The sequence below is a fragment of the Chelonoidis abingdonii genome, chromosome 5 (assembly GCF_003597395.2).
Source record: "Chelonoidis abingdonii isolate Lonesome George chromosome 5, CheloAbing_2.0, whole genome shotgun sequence".
Classification (NCBI taxonomy): Eukaryota; Metazoa; Chordata; order Testudines; family Testudinidae; genus Chelonoidis; species Chelonoidis abingdonii.
Window position 1 is genome coordinate 3,488,923 of NC_133773.1, and position 22,345 is coordinate 3,511,267.

At 41.5% G+C, this 22,345-nt stretch overlaps 2 protein-coding genes across 3 annotated transcripts in view; one reads left to right on the top strand and one right to left on the bottom strand.

Moving 5' to 3' along the window:
• Nucleotides 1-22,345, bottom strand: part of GTF2E2 (general transcription factor IIE subunit 2) — a 51,651-nt gene that overhangs the window by 27,843 nt on the left and 1,463 nt on the right. Inside the window, exons 1-2 of one of the 2 annotated variants that reach the window (XM_032769468.2) lie at nucleotides 20,880-20,950; nucleotides 15,821-15,987 (exon numbers count right to left, since the gene is read on the bottom strand). In XM_032769468.2, coding sequence (XP_032625359.2) covers nucleotides 15,821-15,983 — 163 coding nt within the window. In that variant the 5' untranslated portion in view covers nucleotides 15,984-15,987; nucleotides 20,880-20,950. Of the gene's footprint in view, nucleotides 1-15,820; nucleotides 15,988-20,879; nucleotides 20,951-22,345 lie in introns of those variants that run through there. The other variant, XM_032769469.2, reaches the window with a different exon arrangement.
• On the top strand, nucleotides 9,902-10,748 carry SMIM18 (small integral membrane protein 18). Its single transcript, XM_032769470.2, has one exon. The coding sequence runs from the start codon at nucleotides 9,941-9,943 to the stop codon at nucleotides 10,232-10,234; it is 294 nt and encodes a 97-aa protein (XP_032625361.1). The 5' UTR covers nucleotides 9,902-9,940; the 3' UTR covers nucleotides 10,235-10,748.

Genomic DNA, 22,345 nt, shown 5'->3' on the forward strand with positions numbered 1-22,345 from the left:
AGGCTGAAAAGGATCTGGAGGACATAGTGGAACACAATTTGAATATGAGTCAACAATGTGATGCAGTTGTGAAATCATTCTTGAGTGCACTAGCAGGACTGTCACATATCAGACATGGAAGGTAATTGTCCCGCTCTACTTGGCCCGGGTGAGGCCTCAACTAGAGTAATGCATCCAATTCTGGGCACCACACTTTACAAAAGGATAAACTGGAGAAAATATAGAGGAGAGCAACAAAAATGATACAGGTTTAGAAAATCTGACCTATGTGGAAAGGTTAAAAAACTAGGCATGTTTAGTCTTGAGAGAAGATGACTAAGGGAGAACCTGATAACAGTCTTCAAATATGATAAGGGCTGCTATAAAGAGGAAGGTGATCAATTGTTCTCTGTGTCCATTGAAGGTAGGAGAAACAGTAATGGACTTAATCTGCAGCAAAGGAGATTTAGGTTAGATATTAGGAAAAGCTTTCTAACTACAGGGGTAATTAACCTCTGGAATAGGCTTCCAAGGGAGATTGTGGAATCCCCTGGCAGTGGAGGTTTTTAAAAACAAGTTGGACAAACACCTGTCAGGGATGGTCTAAGTCAGTGGTTCTCAACCTTTCTGGGATTGGGACCTGTCTGTAAATGTTTATGGCCTGTCGCGAACCAGTAAATAGTCTGGGGGTGGGAGCTCTAGGGTGGTTTTGGTCAGTCAGCTGCTGCCCCCAGGGAAGGTTGGGTCCTGCAGTTCTTGTACTGTGGGACTGGCTGGGCTCAGCTCTCTACTCTGGGCATTGCAACCTCAGCCCCCCGTTATCAAGTCCAGCCCCTCAACTGGACCAAATTTGTGTGAGTGGAGTTGTGACTTGCTCATGGGATTGCAGAGCTACTCAGATTTCCATCATCATGACAGCTGGGCCCATCCTGAGTGACGCTGGGACCCTAGAGGTTGCAATGCCTGGAGCAGTGAGGCAAGCCCCGCCAGCAGGAGATGCCATGTGACCCTTTGAAACATTCTGGCAATCCAGGTTTGGATCCTGACCCATGGTTTGAGGAAACCCATGTCTAGGTTTATTTGGTCCTGCCATAGTATAGTGGGCTGGACTTAATAACGTCATAATAAACACAGAATAAAAGGACTGTCTCTGCCCTAAGGAGCTTACAATCTAAGTATAGGACAGTTCTTGCAAAACTTTCCTCTTAACCATATCGGCCACATTATCTGTCACAAAATTAGTCACACAGTACTTGCAATCAAAAGGTCTGAGAAGGAATATCTCTCTAGCTCTTGCTGTCAAATAGTCACATGAATGTGGCTGACCCAAGGTACCAGTGTTTGTCACACAGGTAAGCATCTCTCTCAGTAGTTACTGTAGCATGCACAATAGTTTGTGAACATTACATCAAGCTTGTACATTAATATATATATTCACTAGTTTCTGAAAATATTCAGTCTTCTTGTCTTATGCAAATGAATGTCTCATTTAACATATGAGCAAATGTCAGTCAGAAAAACAGAAATTAAAAATATCTATAGCAGAAGGTCCAAACTGAACAATTTTCACAGAGAGCTGGCTGGTCACATGACACTGGCTCTTCGTTTCCAGCTACCAAATTTAACCAAAAGACAGTTAAAATACATTAAATACTTCCTTATTACTTTTGTAAACAGTTGCTGCAGTTACCACAGAGAAGCAGCAAAATGTGATGATGAAAAAGAAAAAAGGTTGTCCTCACAATTTTGAATGGGTCTCTCTATTGTAAATCGTGTGCCTCATTATAAAAATAATCTGAGAACCCTAATCTACAGAGAATTTCACCCAGTGATTCCTGAATATTAACAGACTGAACTATAGCACATCTTTTAGAAAGCCATCTAAATCTTGATATAAAGACTCCAAGTTAACACAACACCGTTTTAATATTTTAAATAACTAGTCAATAACCATTTCTAACCACTTCACATGGCTGGAGTTAAACGCTGCACATTTTGCGTGGAAGGAAAAATCATCTGTGATGTGGATGAGAATGTAGAAAAGGTAAACTTATAGGTTGCACCAGGTATATGAGAACTTAAATAGAAATTTCCAGTCTCTCTTATGGTTGGTTGCTGGTATATGCATTGAAGCAGTCTTGAGTGATTTTTAACACAATCTTTGTTTGACAAAATACAAATTAATAAACTCATATTCAGATTCTCTAAACACAGGGCACTTCAGAAAGGGAGAGTCACCTCAGCTCTATCTGTAACCTACTGCTATATAACAGTCCTTAATTCACTCAGCAAAGCCCTTCCCAAACTCAAAAATAGGACTTTAAGAGCTCCAAACAGGGTTAGACAACACACTGTTAAAATGTTGTTGCCCTGTCTCCACCAATGCTTTGACTGATGATTGCACAAATGAAGCACAGGAATGGCAATTAGGAAAATTACGAGCGCAGACAATGCCTACGTGTCTCTAATGCCATTTCTGAAGATTTGGTTTCCAACTGGGAATTCTATTGTTGGTGGATACTTTTTTATAAGCCATAGCACACATTAACACTCTGCAAAACACATTTGCCCATAAGCACTATAAAAGCAGAAAATGGAAACTTATTTTCTTACTAAAGTCAATCTGAACCCAGTTCTCAGCATCCAGACACTGAAAATCAATGTTTCCAGTTGGGTATCCAAAATTTAAGGCATTCAAAATCAACTGTTATTTTGAAAGTCTTAGTCAGATTTTTTTTTTTTTATCCCCCTACTTAAGGTACCACAACAGAGTACAACTAGCAACGACATATTCTGTGGATCTAGTCTAATACACTATTGTATTCTAGGAAATTTATTTGAGACTTTTGCTAAGGATCAAACATTCACAATAAATTGGGAGTAGATTCAGAAAGTGGGTTATCACATAAGTGGCAGACAGAGAAAATGTGTTATATTCACTGTGTTTAAATTTAGCATGCCCTTGCTTCTTTAAAGGGAACTGTAGATTAACTCAGTCTGCTACTACACCCACACAATCCATCTTGGCATTTCTGAAGAGGCAGGAAGTATTTGGCACCCTGCCAGTTATGTACTAATTTTATTTGCAAGTTACTTTCTAAAAAGATCGTGAAATAAACATTCAAAATTGCCAGATTGAAAAAAAAATATATTTACTTTTTTTGTTTTTCATATATACTTTCCTTGACCCATTTGCTAATTATTGTAGAGACTTACATTGAAATCAGGAGCTTTGCTAAGGTTTAGCAAAAGCATAACACCATAAAAATGAACGCCAAGTCAAAAATTCAGAATCAGATAGTCTTGTCATAACTTCAAGATTATGACTTCCCTGAAGAGTAAGCAGAAGGACATGGACCAAAGGAGGAAGCTGAAGTAATAGAAAATGTAACACACACGATTAATCAAATAACTGTTTTATATATTATTATTTATATCATAGACCTTACACAGTATAAATCCAGGGATAACAGAACAGACCCTCTCCAGAAACTTCAATTGAGAAGTTGGAAAACAAAGAAACAAAAGCAAGCCGCTTTTATTTTGTATCAATATTTTTTTTAAAAAAAATACTCTCGATGAAGGAAATTTACTAAAGAAAAAAATCTTAATGGTTACAGACCTAAGAGATCAGTAAAACAAAAATTAGGGAGCACCTCTACCTCCACAACAGAAAACTTATGGTTAAGAAAACACATTATATAACGGTTCTGTCCAAGAATTAAGTCAAAGGCAGCAATATTGTTTCCTATTAACCTGTTTAATCTACCAGATTGTGGCACATTTACAGTTTATTGTAAGTAAATATAATACTGAATAGAAACAGAAATCTGCAGGTATTAACATTTCAAATGTCATGCTCTGACTCACTGTCTTCCACCTCAAAGCTAAAGCATATTAACAACCACTGTATCACTAATATACCTCAATGTTAATAAGCTCACATGGTAAAAGAAAAAGATACAAGGTGGGGAGAGGGGGGTTTATCATCCTATACAATACCATTTAAATTTATGAATGATTTACTCCTGGGGTAGTGGGTTTGATGCAAATGAGCATAAAGGAAGTTGTCAGCAGCATTATGTTCTGGCCAATGGTAGCAAAGCTCCATTTTAGCTGTGCCATAGGCTGCATTAACAAAACCCAACAGAGCAGACCAGAGCTCTTTCAGCATCCTTTCAGACAAGAGGTAGGTCTGTACCATTTTTTAAAATTGTCTTATGTTTATATTGATTATTGAAAGAAAATATATCTTTAGCTTAGAAAAGAACTCTATATAAAGCCTTTCTCCTATAAAAGTCAGCATGAATTTTCTTTGTGTTAAGCAGGATTTTACTCTCCTACAATCCTTAATCTGCTACTATCAGACATGCACTTTTACCATCTGTGCATTAATGGAAAATTGATGACCACTCCATCCTACAAGAAACTCAACACATCCAAGCCAAAGCGCAGTAAACAAAATGTATTTGATGTTTACTAGCCAGTAGCTCATTTCTTGCAGCCTCACGTTCCATTTAGTTGATTCTGACTGTTTTTAAATAGATGCTAAAAATCATCTTTTTATTAAAAAAAAAAAAAGCTAATTCTGTAACAAAAACCAAAATGTTAGAGGGTGTATTTTTCAAATATAAACAATAAAGCAATCACTAAATTGCTTAAGAATAAGACTGTATACTGCCTAGCTAGGCTATAAATGTGTTCTAAAGAATTGGTTTGCTAGACTAGCATGAAAATCAACCTTATCACTTAACATATTACTGGGGTAAATATCAGAGTGTTAATCCATCTGCACAATGCAGACAGACAGGTTAGAATCCATGAGAGATTTCTAGATACCATTACACGAAGATGTTTGTCCAGTTGTTTCTTATTTGAGACTTCCTCAGCACTGCATTAAAATGAGTCATTTTGCCACTGCTCCTCTGAATACAATTTCAAGTAAGCTTACATTATCACAGCATCTAAAGAATGATTTTTAGATTAAAACCTATTATAGAAATTATAGAACTAAATTAAATATTTAACTGCTACTGGATTTCGTTCATGCACAATACCTGCAACGTGTACTAATCAAATTGGCTCACTGTAAATTTTAAACATTCCTACTGCAATTAGAATTAAAATGCAACTGTGTCGAACCCGAGTTTCTATGACAGTTTTCAAAGATGTGTCCTTTCTTACCTTATCAGTGCTGCAGTTAATTTTGATGGATTAGCAGTGAAGTCTTTAGTCTTGTATTTCATGATTACAACAGTGTTGGTAGATGACTAAACAGTTGTCCTGCCTTTAATCACGTCTGGGGGATTATAGTCACTAGGGGAGAGCCAACACCTCTAGAACATTATCAAAATCAGCCTACAGCTGAGTAACCGGACCCCTGCCCCAAATATGTTTATAAAGTAGAATTATCTGAAATTCTCTCTTCAATGGAGATAGTTAGTTTTCCTAGGCACTATTTAAGACAGGGATGGGCAAACTATGGCCTGGGGGGCCACATGCGGCCCTTTAGACGTTTTAATCCAGCCCTCAAGCTCCTGCCAGGGAGTGGGGTCGGGGGCTTGCTCTGTGCGGCTCCTGGAAGCAGCGGCATGTCCCTCCTCTGGCTCCTATGCATATGGGCAGCCAGGGGGTGCCACACACTGCCACCGCCACAAGCACTGACCCCATTGGCCAGCAAACAGGGCCAATGGGAGCTGCAGGGGCAGCATCTGCAGGTGGGGCAGAGTGCAGAGCCTCCTGTCCATGCCTCCACATAGGAGCCAGAGGGGAGCCATGCCACTGCTTCCGGGAGCTGCTTGAGGTAAGTGGGACACTCTCCCGCACTTCAACCCCCTTGCCCCAGCCCTGATCCCCCTCCCGCCCTCCAAACCCCTCAGTCCCACTCTCTTGCACCCCAGAGCCCTCACCCCCTCCACCCATACCCCTGCCCCAGCCCAGAGCCCCTTCCCACATCCTGAACTCATTTTTGGTACCACCCCAGAACCCACACTCCCAGTCGGAGCCCTCACCCTCTCCCACAACTCAACCCCTCAATTCCGTGAGCCTTCATGGCCCACCATACAATTTCCATACCCAGATGTGGCCCTCAAGCCAAAAAGTTTGCCCATCCTGATTTAAGAAGTGCTAAGCACTATCTTCAAAACAGTTGGCATATCATAACTAAAACACTAGCTATCAGATATCAAAGGGGTTAAAAATATTGTCTTACAACTCATGTTACTACAGTTTAAAAATTAATTATAGCTAAGACACTACCCAAATCGTGGGATGATCTTCAAATAATAGCGGCTGAGTTGTGGACAAGACATGGAAAATTGTGAAAAAGTAATAATGGACCTTTATTAATTGCAGTAATTTGAAAAGCCACAGCAGACCTATCTGTTTAAGAAAAATTTGCTGGAACAATATAAACACTCAACTATTATGATATGCCTGTGATTTTATTTTATTTTATTTATTTTTTGATAACCAGACAATTTGGTGCAACTATAGGGCTGTAACCAGGACGGGGCAAGTGGGGCAGCTGCCCAGGGCACAAAGCTTGGGAGGAGTGCTCTGGAAAAATGGGACAGAAAAAATAAGGAAAGAAAGAGTAGAGGGTTGAGCCCTGCAGCAAGCATGGTATTTCCACCCTTACTTCTGCACTGTTGCTAGTGGCGGTGCTGCCTTCAGAGCTGGGACCTGGCCAGCAGCTGCTGCTTTCTGACCACCCAGCTCTGAAGGCAGTGCCACCGCCAGCAGCAGCACAGAAGTAAGGGTGTCAATACCATACCTGCTACCGGCTCTACCCCCTACATACTGGCTGTTTCATGTTTTATATCAATAATGGCCCAATTTTATTACTGGTAAATTCATAGACAAACTGTTTAAAATAGGTAGGAATATGAAATTTGGGCTTTATCATTTTTCCTTTCAATTATCCATATATTTTAGTTTCCAATTTTGTAAACAAAACATCAATGTTTTCTTTACAATTAGTATTTTCTGGTCATATAGCATTTTGATTAAGTAAAGTTAAATAAAAGGTAACCAGGTAGACTTCTTGATAGGCTAGGCCTTCATTTGTTAACTTATCCGCAAAACAAAAATCACTTTATCTTAAGATTTTTGTAAAGAATTTCAACTTTTAAGTGAACAAAGTTGCCTCATGTTCAGTGTAGTTATACGCAGTACAAAGCATACATTTTTTACAATCAAACTGAGCATCTTTCCTTAATTAGCTATATAGCTCTGATTTTAATGAATGCTGCTGCATCATATCCCACCTGCATGAGTATAACATGCAAAAGACTTCTAGCCTTTCTTACCTAACCTTCAGTTTTCCTGCACCAAGTTTGTGTAGCAAAATTTACATATTAATTTACATACAAAAGAAAACATTAAGGCTGCACAGTCATGATCTGTAGAGAAAATACCAGAATGAAGGTTGTCTGTGTGATTTTAATGTGGTGCCATTGTGCGTATTAGTTTAAAGAGAATTAAAGCCAGGGTATTCGCTGGGGGGGGAGGGGGTAATGCAGTTTAACTAATTTATTTCAAATTCACACCTTTAGTTAATTCAGATTAATTTTCCTGGATGTCCCTGTGTAGACAAGCTCTTAACTATGGAGTCACTCCGGGTCCTCTATAGTATGCAAAAACTAAAATGCTATACTATGACCAATGTTTAGAACTGTTCATAAGTCAGGAAACCCAGAGTTAAAAGAAATAAATGCTCTTTTTAAAAAGAAAAATGCACATTCCTCTCTTCTCTAGAAGTGATTGATATAATTAACTCATGCATGAGCAGAACCAGAACTTTTTAACTCACTTTTACAAATATTTGTTGGACTGTAAGGGTAGTATATCATGTTAATAACTGAAGTTCCTAAATAGTTTTTTTGGTATTTAAAAATATATATTTCAATTCATCTTAAGCATATCCAAAGCAGCCCTTCGCCTGCTCCTCTGCAGGTATGACTTAATTCATAGTATTCTAACAAGTACATTTGTCTTTCATATTCTAAGGTGAGGGATGAGAGCAGAGTAAAAACTGTGCTTTAATCTCTCCCTTCCTCTTTTCATCATCTTTCTCAACTGAGCCCTCTCCCATTCTATCCTCAGAGGTGCTGGAAGAGGTAACCCTTCCTCCCAACCCCCAATTTAAGAAAACACCAAGCCTCAGGGGGCTCCCTTTCCCATTTTAGTTCAGTCAGCAGCCAGTCCTTCAATACAATGTTGTTCTAGGCTCAGTTCCAGCAGTCACATATCTAAATGCCGCTGCCTCTCTAAAGCAAGGAAAGCAGTTAGACCAATGCCTAGCAGTGGCAGAGCCAGGTTTTGCAGCTGGGGGAGAAGGAGGCGATGGGTCATTGGTGATGGGCTGGAGAGTGAGCCTGCCACACACACCCCTGGTGGGAGCAGCTACGGTCCTGCAGTGCCAGGCCTAGCTCCCACTCCAGGCGTAGCAACCTAACACACGGGGTCACAGTGCCACTCAGCTGCTGCGTGCTGAACGCTATGAAAATTTGGCCCTTAATGTGACAAGAAGCTCGCGTGTTAACCGAAAGAGCAATACTAGTGCATACAGAGGCGGTAAGGACATTGTATTATAAACCTGGAGAGCAGCTGGAAGTTCAACCTTGTTTTTTGGAAACTCATTCTCCAAGACAGTTACAATTTCTAAATGTACTGTAATTCCACTTAACCGGATTCAAATGACCCAGACAGCCTAGTTATCCAAAACAACGCTGTGTCCCCCACGTAGCCCTATGTCGATTACATACCAACCGAGTAACTAACATGAAGGCTACGGGAACTGTGATGTGGAAGGATTTCCAAATAGGATGAGGAAAGGAGGGAGGGAAACAAAGGGAGGCAAAGGGGAGGGTAAGGGAGAGAAAAGGGGAATGTTGCTTGAATGCTTCCCAACGCTGACAGCCCTGGGCTCTGCAGACACCAATACAGCTCACTCCCCTCATGCTGACAGTGCTGGTAAGCACTGAAGCATAGAGTTAAAATGGGACAGGGGATAGGGAGTAATAGGTGCTTATATAAGAAAAAGTCCCAAAAAATGGGCCTGTCCCTTTAAAAACGAGGTATCTGGTCACCCTACTAACGCAGCATTAACAAGGCTCTTTCTCTCTTCCACCCTCCTCTCTGCCTCCCTCCTTTCCTCATCCTACCCAGAAATCCTGTAGCTTAACATAGCACTTCCATTTATCCAAACCACGCAGTTACCCAAAGGAATCAGATGGCCCCCAGACCATTCCGATGAATGGAACTGTACTGTGCTTAAAACCACAAATTCTCTCTCATAGAGCTGGAAGAGAAAAACCCTTACAAATGGAAGAACACAGAAGAATACCACATGTTAATCATTCCAGTCATTAGGATGCACACATTAATAACAGTACATGGGTCCCTCGTTTTGCTAGAAACGTCACATGCACAGAGCAGGTTTTCAAACCATTAAAAAACAAGAACATTTAAGAGTAACAAATAGAACATGTTTCTAAAATCATCCCTTGCAGATGGAAATAATATCTGTAAGACTGCTTCTTTGCATTAGCTTTGGAACAAGTGAGAGATGCTCCTTAACTTTATTGAAACATGCTGCGGTGTATTAGTCTTGCAATAAAATATATTTCAAAAAGTCGGCACACAGTCAAGCTGTGCATTTTGATCCAATATATTTTTTAGTTAAAATAAAAGAGAGACAGATTAATGCAGCTTCACTTCAAAGAGCATATACATGTCCAAAGCTCCCCAGTTCAAAAAATATTCATTGCTTGCCACAGGAAATTAGCTGTCCTTCTGAAAGTAAACTCTTCCAAATAGGGAAAATAATTTGAGTTCCAACTTAGTTGGTAAAAGAAAAAAACTGACATTTTAGAAGCTGAAAACGTCACCTTTGTTTCTCTGTTTGTTTTACCCTATAGCTCTGCTGCAGTGAGCACAATAAAAGGACTCTCCAAGCATGGCAACCTTCAACAACAGTCACTGGAACGAGACTACGTCTCTTTTCCAATACCTTGGTTTTCAAGTGCAAAACATCTACCCTTTCCATGATAACTGGAACACTGCCTGCTTTGTTATTCTGGTTGTATTTATCTTTACTGTCGTTTCCCTGGTGGCGCTGGCTTTCCTTTACGAGTTGCTTGACTGTTGCTGCTGTGTGAAAAATAAAACCATGAAAGACCTAGAGAATGAATCCAACCCGGTTAGAATCATGATGAGCAGCTTTAGAAAGAGAGAAACAGAAGTGGTGTAGTAATGGTTGATCACTAGAACTCACAGAAGAACCAACAAACAAAATGAAGCCTCTTGCATCTTATGAGCAAGTCATGTGCTTTTTGGGCCTTAATCCTTATTAAGGACAATTATTTCACTTCTGGATGTGAACTTGAATGGCTAGCAAAATCTTTATGTGGCCCACCTGTTAGAATGTTACGTGGGAAGAAAGATTTTTGTTTTTAAATGAACTTTTGTCATCTATATTTGATTACTAGAGTAAATATTTGTTCATCTGAACAATTCACAATGTTGCTTAACTGGAGAAATACAGATCAATCTGATTGTCACCCTCACCCCTGCCATCTCATGTCTCCTCCTTGGTCTATAGGCTTCTCCCATACGTTTGCCTGCCACAGCCCCATGCAATACACCTTAATGTGAAAGGATACTTCTGTCCATGTATGCCCAAAATCAGGAGAGGTAGGTTGGATTCCAGAAACTCCTTACCTATCAGCACCTCTCCTTTTGGGGGAAGTCTGCACAAAATTTACCCAAACAACAGTAGTCTCCTTAAAAACAAGTTTATTAAAAAGAAAAGATGTCAGTAAAACAAAATAAATGGTTTTCATTACACATTGCATCTGAATATTTTGCAAAGCCCTGTGAGGTAGGCTTTCTTATTAGATTAAAAAAGAAAAATGTTCATCCCCAGAAAGCAAGTACCTCTCTAACCACTTCCACTTCCTGGAAGGACCTGACAGCTTCTCCCTGCAGTTCAGAGAAGTCCCACCCTATCCCTTACCCAAACTGCTTGTCAATCCCTAGGTGTTAGAGGCTGTTAACACATCAGAGTACAGCCACCTCAATATTTCCACAAAGGAGTGTTTAATCAAGAGTACTGTCTGGAGGCAAATGAATATCTTTTCACCCCCCATACAAGAACATATCACCCAAGAGATTCCCTCCCATATTTTCCTGTCTCTAAGTCCATAATTTCACAGATCATTCCTGAGCTCCACCTCCCTCCCACACTTCTACCAGTCAAGGAGATTGCCTTGAGTTACAGATCCACTGTTCTTGGCTACAGGTGTTAGAACACACTGTCATGCTGGATGTATCGGCTTTCTATATTAGGGCAAGCCTACATTACAAAATTAATTTGACTTAAGTTACGTTGACATACAGCCACCACAGTAATTAAATCTCTTTTGCGTGTCCACACTACCTTCCTTTTGTCAGCAGTGTGCATCCTCACCAGGAGCACTCATAACGATTTAACTATCAGTGTAGGGCATTGTGGGATGGCTTTTGAAAGGCAGGAACAGTCAATGTAAGCAACGCAGTATCAACAGTGACAATGCATTGACTTAACTGCATTGACCTAAGCACTATTCCTCTCGCATAGGTGGCATTATTAAGTCAGTGTAGTGGGCCAGTTACATCGATGGGAGCTACATTTTAGTGTAGACGCTTACAGAGTTAGGTCAGCGTAAGCTGCCTTATGTCAACCTAACTCTGTAGTACAGACCAGGCCCCAGCTGTCCAGAGTTCGCACGACTTCAACTATTTTAGACTCTCTTATCAATCTTTCCTTGCCATGAAATACATATTATTGACAGATCCAAGGACTATCTTGGGTAAAAATGATCATGTCATGATAGAGTTCATGATTCTAAGGAATGGTAGGAGGGAGAACAGCAAGAGGCAGACTTTAGCAAACACAGGGAGTTAGTAAGATCAGTTCAAGAGAGTTGGCAGTATTTCAGAGACATTATTAAGGGCACAAGAACAAACTATCCCACTGCGTAGCAAAGATGGAAAGTATGGCAAGAAACCATACTGACTTAACACGGAGATCTTTAATGATCTGAAACTCAAAAAAGAGACCTAAAAAAGTGGAAACTAGGTCAAATTACAAAGGACGAATATAAACAATATAACACAAGTATGTAGGGACAAAATTAGAAAGATCAAGGCACAAAACGAGATTAAACGAGCTAGAGACATAAAGGGTAACAAGAAAACATTATACAAATACATTAGAAGCAAGAGGAAGACCAAGCACAGGGTAACTCCATGAAGGAGGGGTGTAGTGAGGTGGAGTAGCCTCCCCCCGAACTAGAGAGCAAGGGACTACTATATTCCTCCAGTGGGCAGACCTAAAACCTCCCCACGCCCTGTACTGGAAGTCCCAGTGTGGGACAGGAAATATAAAAGCAGAGCCCCAAAGCTCAGTTGGGGCTGGAACATGGGAGGAAGCAGACATCTCTTCAAGGATCCTGGATTAGCCCCCAAGTGGAGCCACATCCTGCAGATGGAGGAGATGGACAAGTATCCCAAGAAACTGCCAGGATTGCTCTCAGATGAATGCCCCGAGGAGCTGTGGGGACTGCCGGCAGCCAAGAACACATAAGAATGGCCATACTGGGTCAGACCAAAGGTCCATCTAGCCCAGGAGCTTGTTTTCCGACAGTGGCCAATGCCAGGTGCCCCAGAAGGTAAATCATCAAGTGATCCATCCCCTGTCACCCATTCCCAGCTTCTGGAAAACAAGAGGCCAGGGACACCATCCCTGCACATTCTGGCTGATAGTCATTGATGGACCTATCCCCCATGAATGTATCTAGTTCTTTTTTGAACCCTATTATAGACTTAGTCTTCACAACATCCTCTGGCATGGAGTTCCACAGGTTGACTGTGCATTGTGTTAAAAAGTTCTCCCTTTAGTTTGTTTTAAACCTGCTCTATTAATTTCATTCAGTGGCCCCTAGTTTTTGTGCTATGAGAAGGAGTAAATAATACTCCTTATTTACTTTCTCCACACTAGTCATGATTTTATCCCCCCTCAGTCATCTCCTTTTCAAGATGAAAAGTCCCAGTCTAATAAATCTCTCCTCAAAAGGCAGCCATTCCATACTCTTAATCATTTTTGTTGCCCTTTTCTGAACCTTTACCAAGTCCAGTATATCTTTTTTGAGATGGGGCGACCACATCTGCACGCAGTATTCAAGATGTGGGCGTACCATGGATTTATATAGAGGCAATATGATATTCTCTGTCTTATTATCTATCCCTTTCTGAATGGTTTCCAACATTCTGCTCACTTTTTTGACTGCCGCTGCAGACAAGAGGCAGAGGACCTTTGGACTATGGAGCCCTACACCCAGACTGTGGTAGGACATAAGGGCCTAGAAAGAGGTCCAAGTCAAAGATGACCCTCAGGTTACAGGCTTGAGTGACAGGCAGGATGGTGGTGTTGTCTCCAGTGATTGAGCAAGGAGGTAGTGAGGAGGACTTGGGGAGGGGGGTAATTAAGAGCTCTGTTTTAGCCACATTGAGCTTGAGCGGACAAAAAGACATCCAAAACAACTGTTCACTCAGAACTAAAATCAGACCAAATTCATTCCTTTTAGGACACACAGTAGCAGTACTGAACACTTCTGATACTGGCTGGGTCTGACACTGATATAAAAGATGAAATACCTTTCCATTGAGTTGCTTGGACCTAAATACCCAAAATACGGATAAGCAGTTAGGGTTCTTACACACATAAAATACATGACTCAAATCCACAGAAGCAAGAAAATGAAAAATTATGCCCTTCAACAGTCACAACCTTTCTTCCCCCCACCCACAGGCACACGCTCTACTGTTAACAATACCACCCTACACTACAGACCACAACTTAAACTCTTTCCTGTTTTGCGCACACACTCCTTTCCCAGATTATATTTATCCAACATTAGTACTTGTGGATGTTTGGTATAGTAGCTGGTTATGCTGAGAGCGGGCAGGCTGGGGTAAAGGGGATGATGGAAGGCTGGCCTCCCTACTGGGGAAAAGTTAAGGTCCTGGTGTGTGGTGTAGGGTAGTTGCGGCAATGGTAAGGTGCGTGCCCCTTCCCCCAGTGGGTGTAACTGCTAACTCTTTGGGAATCTGGAGCATTTTACAGCTTCATTGCAAGCATCAACACTGATGGTGCCAAAGTCACCAGTGCAAGAGTGCTGGGGTGGCAATGTCAAAGCCACAGCTTCCTGCGTCAACAGCAACATTCTCAGGGCACAAGAGTCCCCCCGAGGTGTCTAAAGGAGGGTTCAGAGGCACACTGCATTTTTCTTCCAAGTACAGGATGACATCTGCAGTCAACTCTGATACTCTGCTTATTATGGTCAATATCTAGGCAGATGGAGCATACTGTCATCTGTCACTGACATAGTTCTGCCATACAGTCATGTCTTGAAATCACTGAACAGTCTCTTTTTTCAAACAACTTTTCAGCAACAAAGATAGGGTGCATCAAGAAAAAACGGAAAATCAGTGAGAAAGACTGAGGCAGAAGCTGATAGACAAAAATGCACTCAGAAGGAAAAATAAGCAGCGGAGAGGCACACCAGAATGCTAGAGCACCAAAATAATCAATAATATGCTGCAGAACTGCACTGGAGCACTGGGGCAAAGGCCTCTGCCAACCTATCGAGTTGAATGTAGAATACAGCTGTCCCTGGGCTCAACCATACAGATCACTAGGACCACATCACTTCTATTCACTGCTCTCCGTTGGCTCTTCACTGAACATGGAGGTCAGTTTAAAGACATCTGACGTGCTTTGCCAAACTCTGCATGGAACTAGCCTTAGCTACTGAGACACCATCTCTCTCTCTTTCCGATTCCAGTGAAACTATTGGCCAATGCAGAGCAATTTGTGACCACAGGTAACAGAACCTTCCCAGGTGATAGATCAAGACTTACTGTTAGACAAAACAAGAATGACCCTAACCACAACGCACACAAAGCAAAATATAAAACCCAGTTCTTTCTCCAAGCTTACACCTTTTTATTAAAAAAAAATCTTAGCTAGCCCATTGGCAAGGAAGGGAGAGAGAGATCACTTTGTTGCTGACTTTACTCTTGAGAGACACTCAAGGCTTGTCTCTATTATGGGAATGACAGCAGCACAGCTATGCAGCTGTAACCCCACGGTGTAGATGCACACTACACTGACGGAAGCAGTCTCCCCATTCCTGTAGTATCTCTACCTCCCTGAGCGATGGAGTGAGGCCAACATAAGCGTTCTTCCGTTGACATACCCGCAGCTACACTGAGGGTTTATATCAGCATAGCTATGGTGCTCAGGAGAGCAGTAGCTATGTCGATCTCAGTTTTAAGTGTAGATGAGATCTGAGATGGTACAGTGATGGGCACCAATATAGTAACCTCAATAAAAGGAAAGACAGGTGGAAAGCTGAAAACACTGGAAAGCATGCAGTAAAAAGAGCAGGAGTGATGCACAACCATAGCACACCAGGAGCTTCTCCATGAAGCAGGGTCAAGCATAAACTGGATGCAAAGTTCAGAGGGCACCATTTACATCATCCAGAGGGTGGCATGTCACTTACAGTACAGGGCCTGACCCACACTCTACCTCCATCCTCTAGAGTCAAAATTCTTTGAGTTGTAGAAGTTCCTGCACTCTCCTGCTCAGGAGCTAAGACCCAAGCATAAGAATCCTAAAGGATCAGATCTTTGGAGAATGGCTCTGGCCACACAGGCAGTTTACTGAAAGACCAACCCAACAGGGTATGTGGACAGATGGAAAGAAACAGTCAGAGAAACTTTCACCAACCTGTGTTTTGTTTTGAGCCTGATGATCCACCCTGCTCTAGTTTTGCTCTTTTCTTTTTGGAAGATGTTGACTCAGACGAGGGTGCAGTACGCTTTTCTACAGCAGGAGTGGAAAGCGCTCGTTTTTTGAATAGCTCTCGTTCCTTTAGCAGGCTTGGATCCATAATTCTGTCATGAGAAAAAGGAATAGGGAAAAATCAAAATCAAAGAGGTCAATGAGGTGAACAGAATTTTAGTATTTTATTATAAATTCCCTTATTTATGGAATTTACAAATGTCTCTTTTTGAGAGGCAATAAACGGGAAAAGGGGCACTTTTAAAATACAATTTCAAATGTACCAAGATGTCATTCTCCAAAACAAGAATTTGAAAAGCTAACCCATCAGTACATGATTTTCTGAGGTCATTCTTAGTAACTGTGTCTATAAATATGCAGAAAACAAAACAAAAACAGATAACGTCTATTAGTTTGACCTTGAATTTCAGGCTTTGCAAAAAACAAAGCCTTTTTCTAAATACAATGTTAATAAAAACATTTTTGTGATCTTTATAATTCAAATGAAACAAATTTTATTTAGGTCTGTTTACAACTCATATACACTGTATTACTGTGTCATTGCAGGAGAAGAAACAAGACTGACTACAAACAAAAGTAAAAGTGACAAGTCTATTTTCACAATTCAGACCCAAGGAAATCCATATAATAAGCATGTGTGCTGTTTCAATAATCTCAGTCATAACAATGGATGCTTAGATAAGGATACTAGTCTCTCCCAAGTGACCTCTGAGGCTAATTTTCCATTATAAATCTTCCCTTGATTTTTGCACTACCGCCTTCTACTAACTTTGGGAAAACTGGGGTTCCTAAGTGCTATCACAAAACAAATAATGAACAACTAAACTAATTCACTGCAAACTGAACCTCTTATTGCTAATCCTACAGGACTTCTGGCAGCAGGGTGTTTCAATCTTTTTGTTTTATTCTGGAACACCTGAAACACATCAGCTGGGAGGAAGAATTTAAAAAGCAAACTCTGAATGATAATTGGGAAATGTTTACAAACACCTTACTAGCTGCCCCAAAAGCCAAAATTGCACAATTAAGGAAGGTGGCCATATTTATTAAAAAACTGATCAGGTTTAGATAGGAGGTAAGATAGCTATACCAAATAAAACAATAAAAGGGATAGTAATGAATATAAATCAGAAGTTAGGAAATGCAGAAAATTGATAAGGGAAGCAGAGGAACACAAGGAGAAATCTATGGCCAGCTGAGTTAAGGAGGAGATTTTATTTTTATTTTTTTTGTAATATTAGGAATAAAAGAATCCTAATTATGCTATTGGTCCATTACTAGAGGAACATAACATAAGAACAGCCATACTGGGTCAGACCAATGGTCCACCTAACCCAGTATCCTGTTTTCCGATAGCCGCCAATGCCAGGTGCTTCAGAGGAAATGAACAGAATACGGCAATTATTGAGTGATCCATCCCCTGTCATCCACTCCTATTTTCTCACAATCACAGCCTAGGGACACCCTGAGCATGGTGTTAGATCCCAGATCATCTTCACTAATAGCCCTTGATGGACCTATCCTCCACGAACTTATCTAATTCTTTTTGGAATTATACTTTCGGCCCTCACAGCATCTCCTGGCAAGGAGTTCCACGGGTGGACTGTGTGAAGTAGCATTTCCATATGTTTGTTTTAACCCTACTTTAAATCTAATTTCATCAAATGATCCCTGATTTTTGTGCTACTGGAAAGAATAAATAACGCTTCCCTATTCACTTTCTCCACACCATTCATGATTTTACAGATCTCTGTGATATCCCCCTTCCCTTACTCATCTTTTCCAAGCTGAAAAGTCCCAGTCTTGTTAATCTCTCCTCATATGGAAGCTGTTCCATACCCTTAATAATTTTTGCTGCCCTTCTTTGTAACTTTTCCAGTTCTGAGATATGACAACCAGAACTGCATGCAATTAACATTCAAGGTGTTGGGTGTACCATGGATTTATACAGTAGCATTATATTTACTGTCTGATTCTCTTTCCTAATGGTTCCTAACATTGCTAGCTTTTTTGACTGCCGCTGCACATTGAGCAGATGTCTTCAGACAACTATCCACAATAATTCCAGGATCTCTTTCTTGAGTGGTGATAGCTAATTTAGATCCTATCCTTTTGTATGTACAGCTGGGATTATGTTTTAAAATATGCATAATTTTGCATTTTTCAACACTGAATTTCATCTGCCATTTTGTTACCCACTCACCCAGTTTTCTGAGTACCCTTTGTAACTTCTTGCAGTCTACTTTGAACTTAACTGGCCTGACTAATTTAATATTGTATGCAAATTTTGCCTCCTTACTATTTACCCCTTTTTCCAGATAATGTATGCATCTGTTGAACAGCACTGCTGCCTGTACAGATCCCAGACGGACATCACTATTTACCTCTCTCCACTGTGAAAACTGACAACTTATTTCTACCCTTTGTTCCCTGTCTTTTAACCAGTTTCTGATCCATAAGAGAACCTTCCCTCTTTTCCCATTACTTCTTACTTTGCTTAAGAGCCTTTGGTGAGGGCCCTTGACAAAGGCTTTCTGAAAGTCTACACTATAGCCACTGGATCCCCCTTGTCCACATTTGTTGATCCCCTCAAAGAATTCTAATAGATTAGCAAGCCTTGATTTCCCTTTACAAAAGTCACTTTGAATTTTCTACCACATATATGTTTATCTATGTTTCCAATAATACTGTTCTTTACTATAGTTTCAACCAAACTCATAGGTGCTGGAACCAGGAGTGCTGTTGCAACCTCTGACTTGAAGCGGTTTCTATTATATACAGGGTTTACAGTTTGGTTCAATGGCTCTCAGCATCCCTGCCTTTAATTGCCAGGACCACCTCTGGAGACTTTTTCAAAAATCAGCATCACATTAGCTATCTCCCAGTCATCTAGTTCAGAGCCTGATTTAAGTGATAGGTTACATACCACAACTGTTAGTTCTGCAGTTTCATATCTGAGTTCCTTCAGAATTCTTGGGTGAATTCCATCTGGTACAGAGGCTGATTTAAATGACAGGTTACATATCACAGTTAGCAGATCTGCTATGTCCTATGTGAGTTCCTTCAGAACTGTTCAGCTAATACCATCTGGTCCTGGTGACTTCCTACTGTTTAATTTATCAATTTGTTCCAAAACCTCCTCTACTGACACCTCAGTCTGGGACAGTTCCTCAGATCTGTCACCTAAAAAGAACAGCTGAAGTGTGGGACTCTCCCTCACAACCTCTATAGTGAAGACCAATGAGGAGAAGCTAAGTGAATTATTTGCAATGGCTTTATCTTCTTTGAGTGCTCCTTTGGCACTTTTATTGTTCGGTTGCCCCACTGACTGTTTGGCAGATTTTCTGCTTCTGATGTACTTAAATTTTGGCTGTTAGTTTTTGAGACTTTTGCTAGTTGCTCTTCGTATTCTTTTTTTGGCCTGCCTAATTACACTTTTACACTTGACTGGCCAGAGTTTATGCTCCTTTTTATTGTTCTCATGAGGATCTGAATTCCAGTTTTTAAAGCATGCCTTTTTGCCTCTATTTCTTGTCCTTCGCTGTTTAGATATAGTGGCAAGCTTTTGGTCCCCTTACTATGTTTTGTTAATTTGGGGTATACATTTAATTTGAGCCTCTATTATGGTGACTATGAAAATGATAGAATTATCAATACTAATGCAAAGACAGACGTGTTCAATACAGAGTTCTGTTCTGTATAGGGGAGTGAAACAGATGTACAGTAGAACCTCAGAGTTACAAACCCCTCAGGAATGGAGAGGTTCTTTGTAACTCTGAAATGTTTGTAACTCTGAACAAAACATAGTTCTTACAACTGAACAATGACTTAATACAGCTTTGAATCTTTACAATGCAGAAGAAAAATACTGCTTTCCCTTCACATATTAGCAATTTCTCTTTAACACAGTACCGTACTGTATTTGCTCTTTATTTTTTCGTTCTCTCCTGCTGCCTGATTGCATACTTCTGAATCCAAATGAGTTGTATGTATCCAAAAAAAGAACAGGAGGACTTGTGATACCTTAGAGACTAACACATTTATTTGAGCATAAGCTTTCGTGGGCTACAGCTTATGCTCAAATAAATTTGTTAGTCTCTAAGGTGTCACAAGTACTTCTATTCTTTTCACCAAATTTAGTGTAAAGGGAAAAATCTACTTTTCTTCAGGAAAATAACTAAAAACTACAAATGGAAAAGACAATTAAAACTGATGATTTACATCAAGGTTTCCTGCTTGCTGATTTAAACTGTTATTAAAGTTGGTAATTTAAATTTGCTCCGGTCCTAAGTAAGCTCTTTGGGACACGGACTGTTTTTAATTCAGTTTGTACAGCATCTAGTACAATGGGCTCCTGGTCCATGACTAAGGCTCCTAAGCACTACAGGAATACAAATAATAAATAGCAATAAGTAAAATAGGCTCTAAAGCCTAAATCTCACTGACTTTAGGAAGCAGCATCCACCCACTATGCATGTACCACTTACACCAGCTGAGGCCAACCTGAGCCTGCGAAATTTACCACTGTACACTGCCAAAGAGCCACAGTAATATGTCAGTTCCCTGCACCCAGCACCTCCCACTCACTGGCAGCCCTGCCAATCAGCACTTCCCCCTCCCTCCCTGCACCTCCTGATGAGCTGTTTCGTGGCATGCAGCTAAGGCACAGCAAGCTCAGGGGAGGGAGCGTGAAGGGATGGAGTGGGGGCAGGCCCTGTGGCAGAGCCAGAGGTTGAGCAGTGAGCACCCCCCAGTACATTGGAAAGTTGGCACCTGTAGCTCCAGCCCAAGGAGCCACATATTAACTTCTGAAGAGCCACATGTTGGCCACCCCAACATACAAACTCACAGAATGTTTTTCAGTTTGCCTTCACTTAACGAGAAAATAGTTTACAACCAAAGACAGGTACAGTCCATGCAACTGCCCCATTACAGGACCTTTACAACAAGCACAGGATATTTTACAACTATATTAGCAACTTACTGTCTATAAGCTGCTTGGATTGCTTGTGGACGCAGACTGTGGGGGGTGAATGTGTGCGCCTCCCATCCTATGCCCATCTAGCTGTGTGCGTATCTGTATGGGGGTGGGGAGGGTTTCCATGACTGCCTTGAAATGTATAGATGGAAAATATTACTAGATACTCCAGTTGCAGTCTAAATCAGCAAGATCCCCACAAGGCTCAAGATGTGAACGAGATGCAATATCATCACATAAGTTCCCTGACCTTACATTAGAGGCTACACAAGATGGATAGGGATAAAAGCACTGAATACAGGTGGGGACTCCCTTCACTCTGTGCTTCATACTTTCCAGTGCTCATGGACATTTACAAAGGACACCGTCAGTTTAATCACTTGTCTGAATTTTTATTTTCTTTCTATTATTGTTACAAACACTCAATTAACAGAAAGAGAAGATTATTTTTCTTCGCTTTATTTTTCAGAGTTTGGTTTACTTTGTGCATTGACAAGGCTAAGCATCTAGTCCATCTGTCAGGTCCCCCTAGAGCACATGGGGGTGTCTCATGTAGGACAAGGAACAAGAAATGTTTAAAATCCCAGGCACCACGACAGTAAAAAGGCCAAGGACTGGGTGAGGGTCTTGGGTAGGAACCACACACGATTGTCCACTAAGGTGATGTTTGAGTCATAGGTGGTTTGAAGTGGTTTCCATTACAGACAGGGTTTGCAGTTTAGGTCAATGGCTCTCAGCACTCCCATTATAAAAATGGCTCCAGCAGGTCTGGTTTGGGTGACACTTGGCAACAAGTAGCAAACCCATGAGCCCTACTGTCTTCTGCAGTTAGAGCGGTAGAGACATGGCTACAGTAACAGGTTTGAAGAGAGCTTTCCCATGGGCCCCATCCACTCCTTTGCAACTACACTGGGACCGGTTATGCACAACAGCAAGACCCACGCCTGATGTCTGTGAGTAGGGGGGAAGGAAGGGGTCCCTTGGGAACATACAGCTGTGGGGAGGGGGAAGGTCTCTGCTGGCCTACTCACCTCTATGTAAGAGAGAGGGGCAGGAGAGATCCACTGTGGGCCATGCAGCTGTGTGTGAGAGGAGGGTGAGACGGCAGGGGATCTCCTGTCACTTCCCTGGGGGGAGGATGGAAGAGGGAGAGCCCCCCCAACACGTGGAGTTGGGGGGAGGGGTTGGGGGAATCCTCTCAGCCCATGGCGAGGGGTGTAAAGGACAGACAACCCCCTCCCCATCCGCCCATGCAGCTCGGTGGGAACGGGGGGAGGAGGTCTGTGCAGCTTGGGGGGGCAGGGGGAGAGCAGGACAGACAGGGCCCCCTCAGCCCGTGCAGCTCGATAGGGGGAGGACAGACAGCCCCCCCCTCCCCGGCCCGTGCAGCTGGGGCAGGGGGAGGACAGACAGGGGCCCCCCCGGCCCGTGCAGCTCGGTGGGGGAAGGGAGGGAGGACAAACAGCCCCCCC

What these genes read in the sequence shown, in the direction of transcription:
- SMIM18 (XM_032769470.2), top strand. Translation starts at nt 9,941, where the DNA reads ATGGCAACCTTCAACAACAGTCACTGGAACGAGACTACGTCTCTTTTC.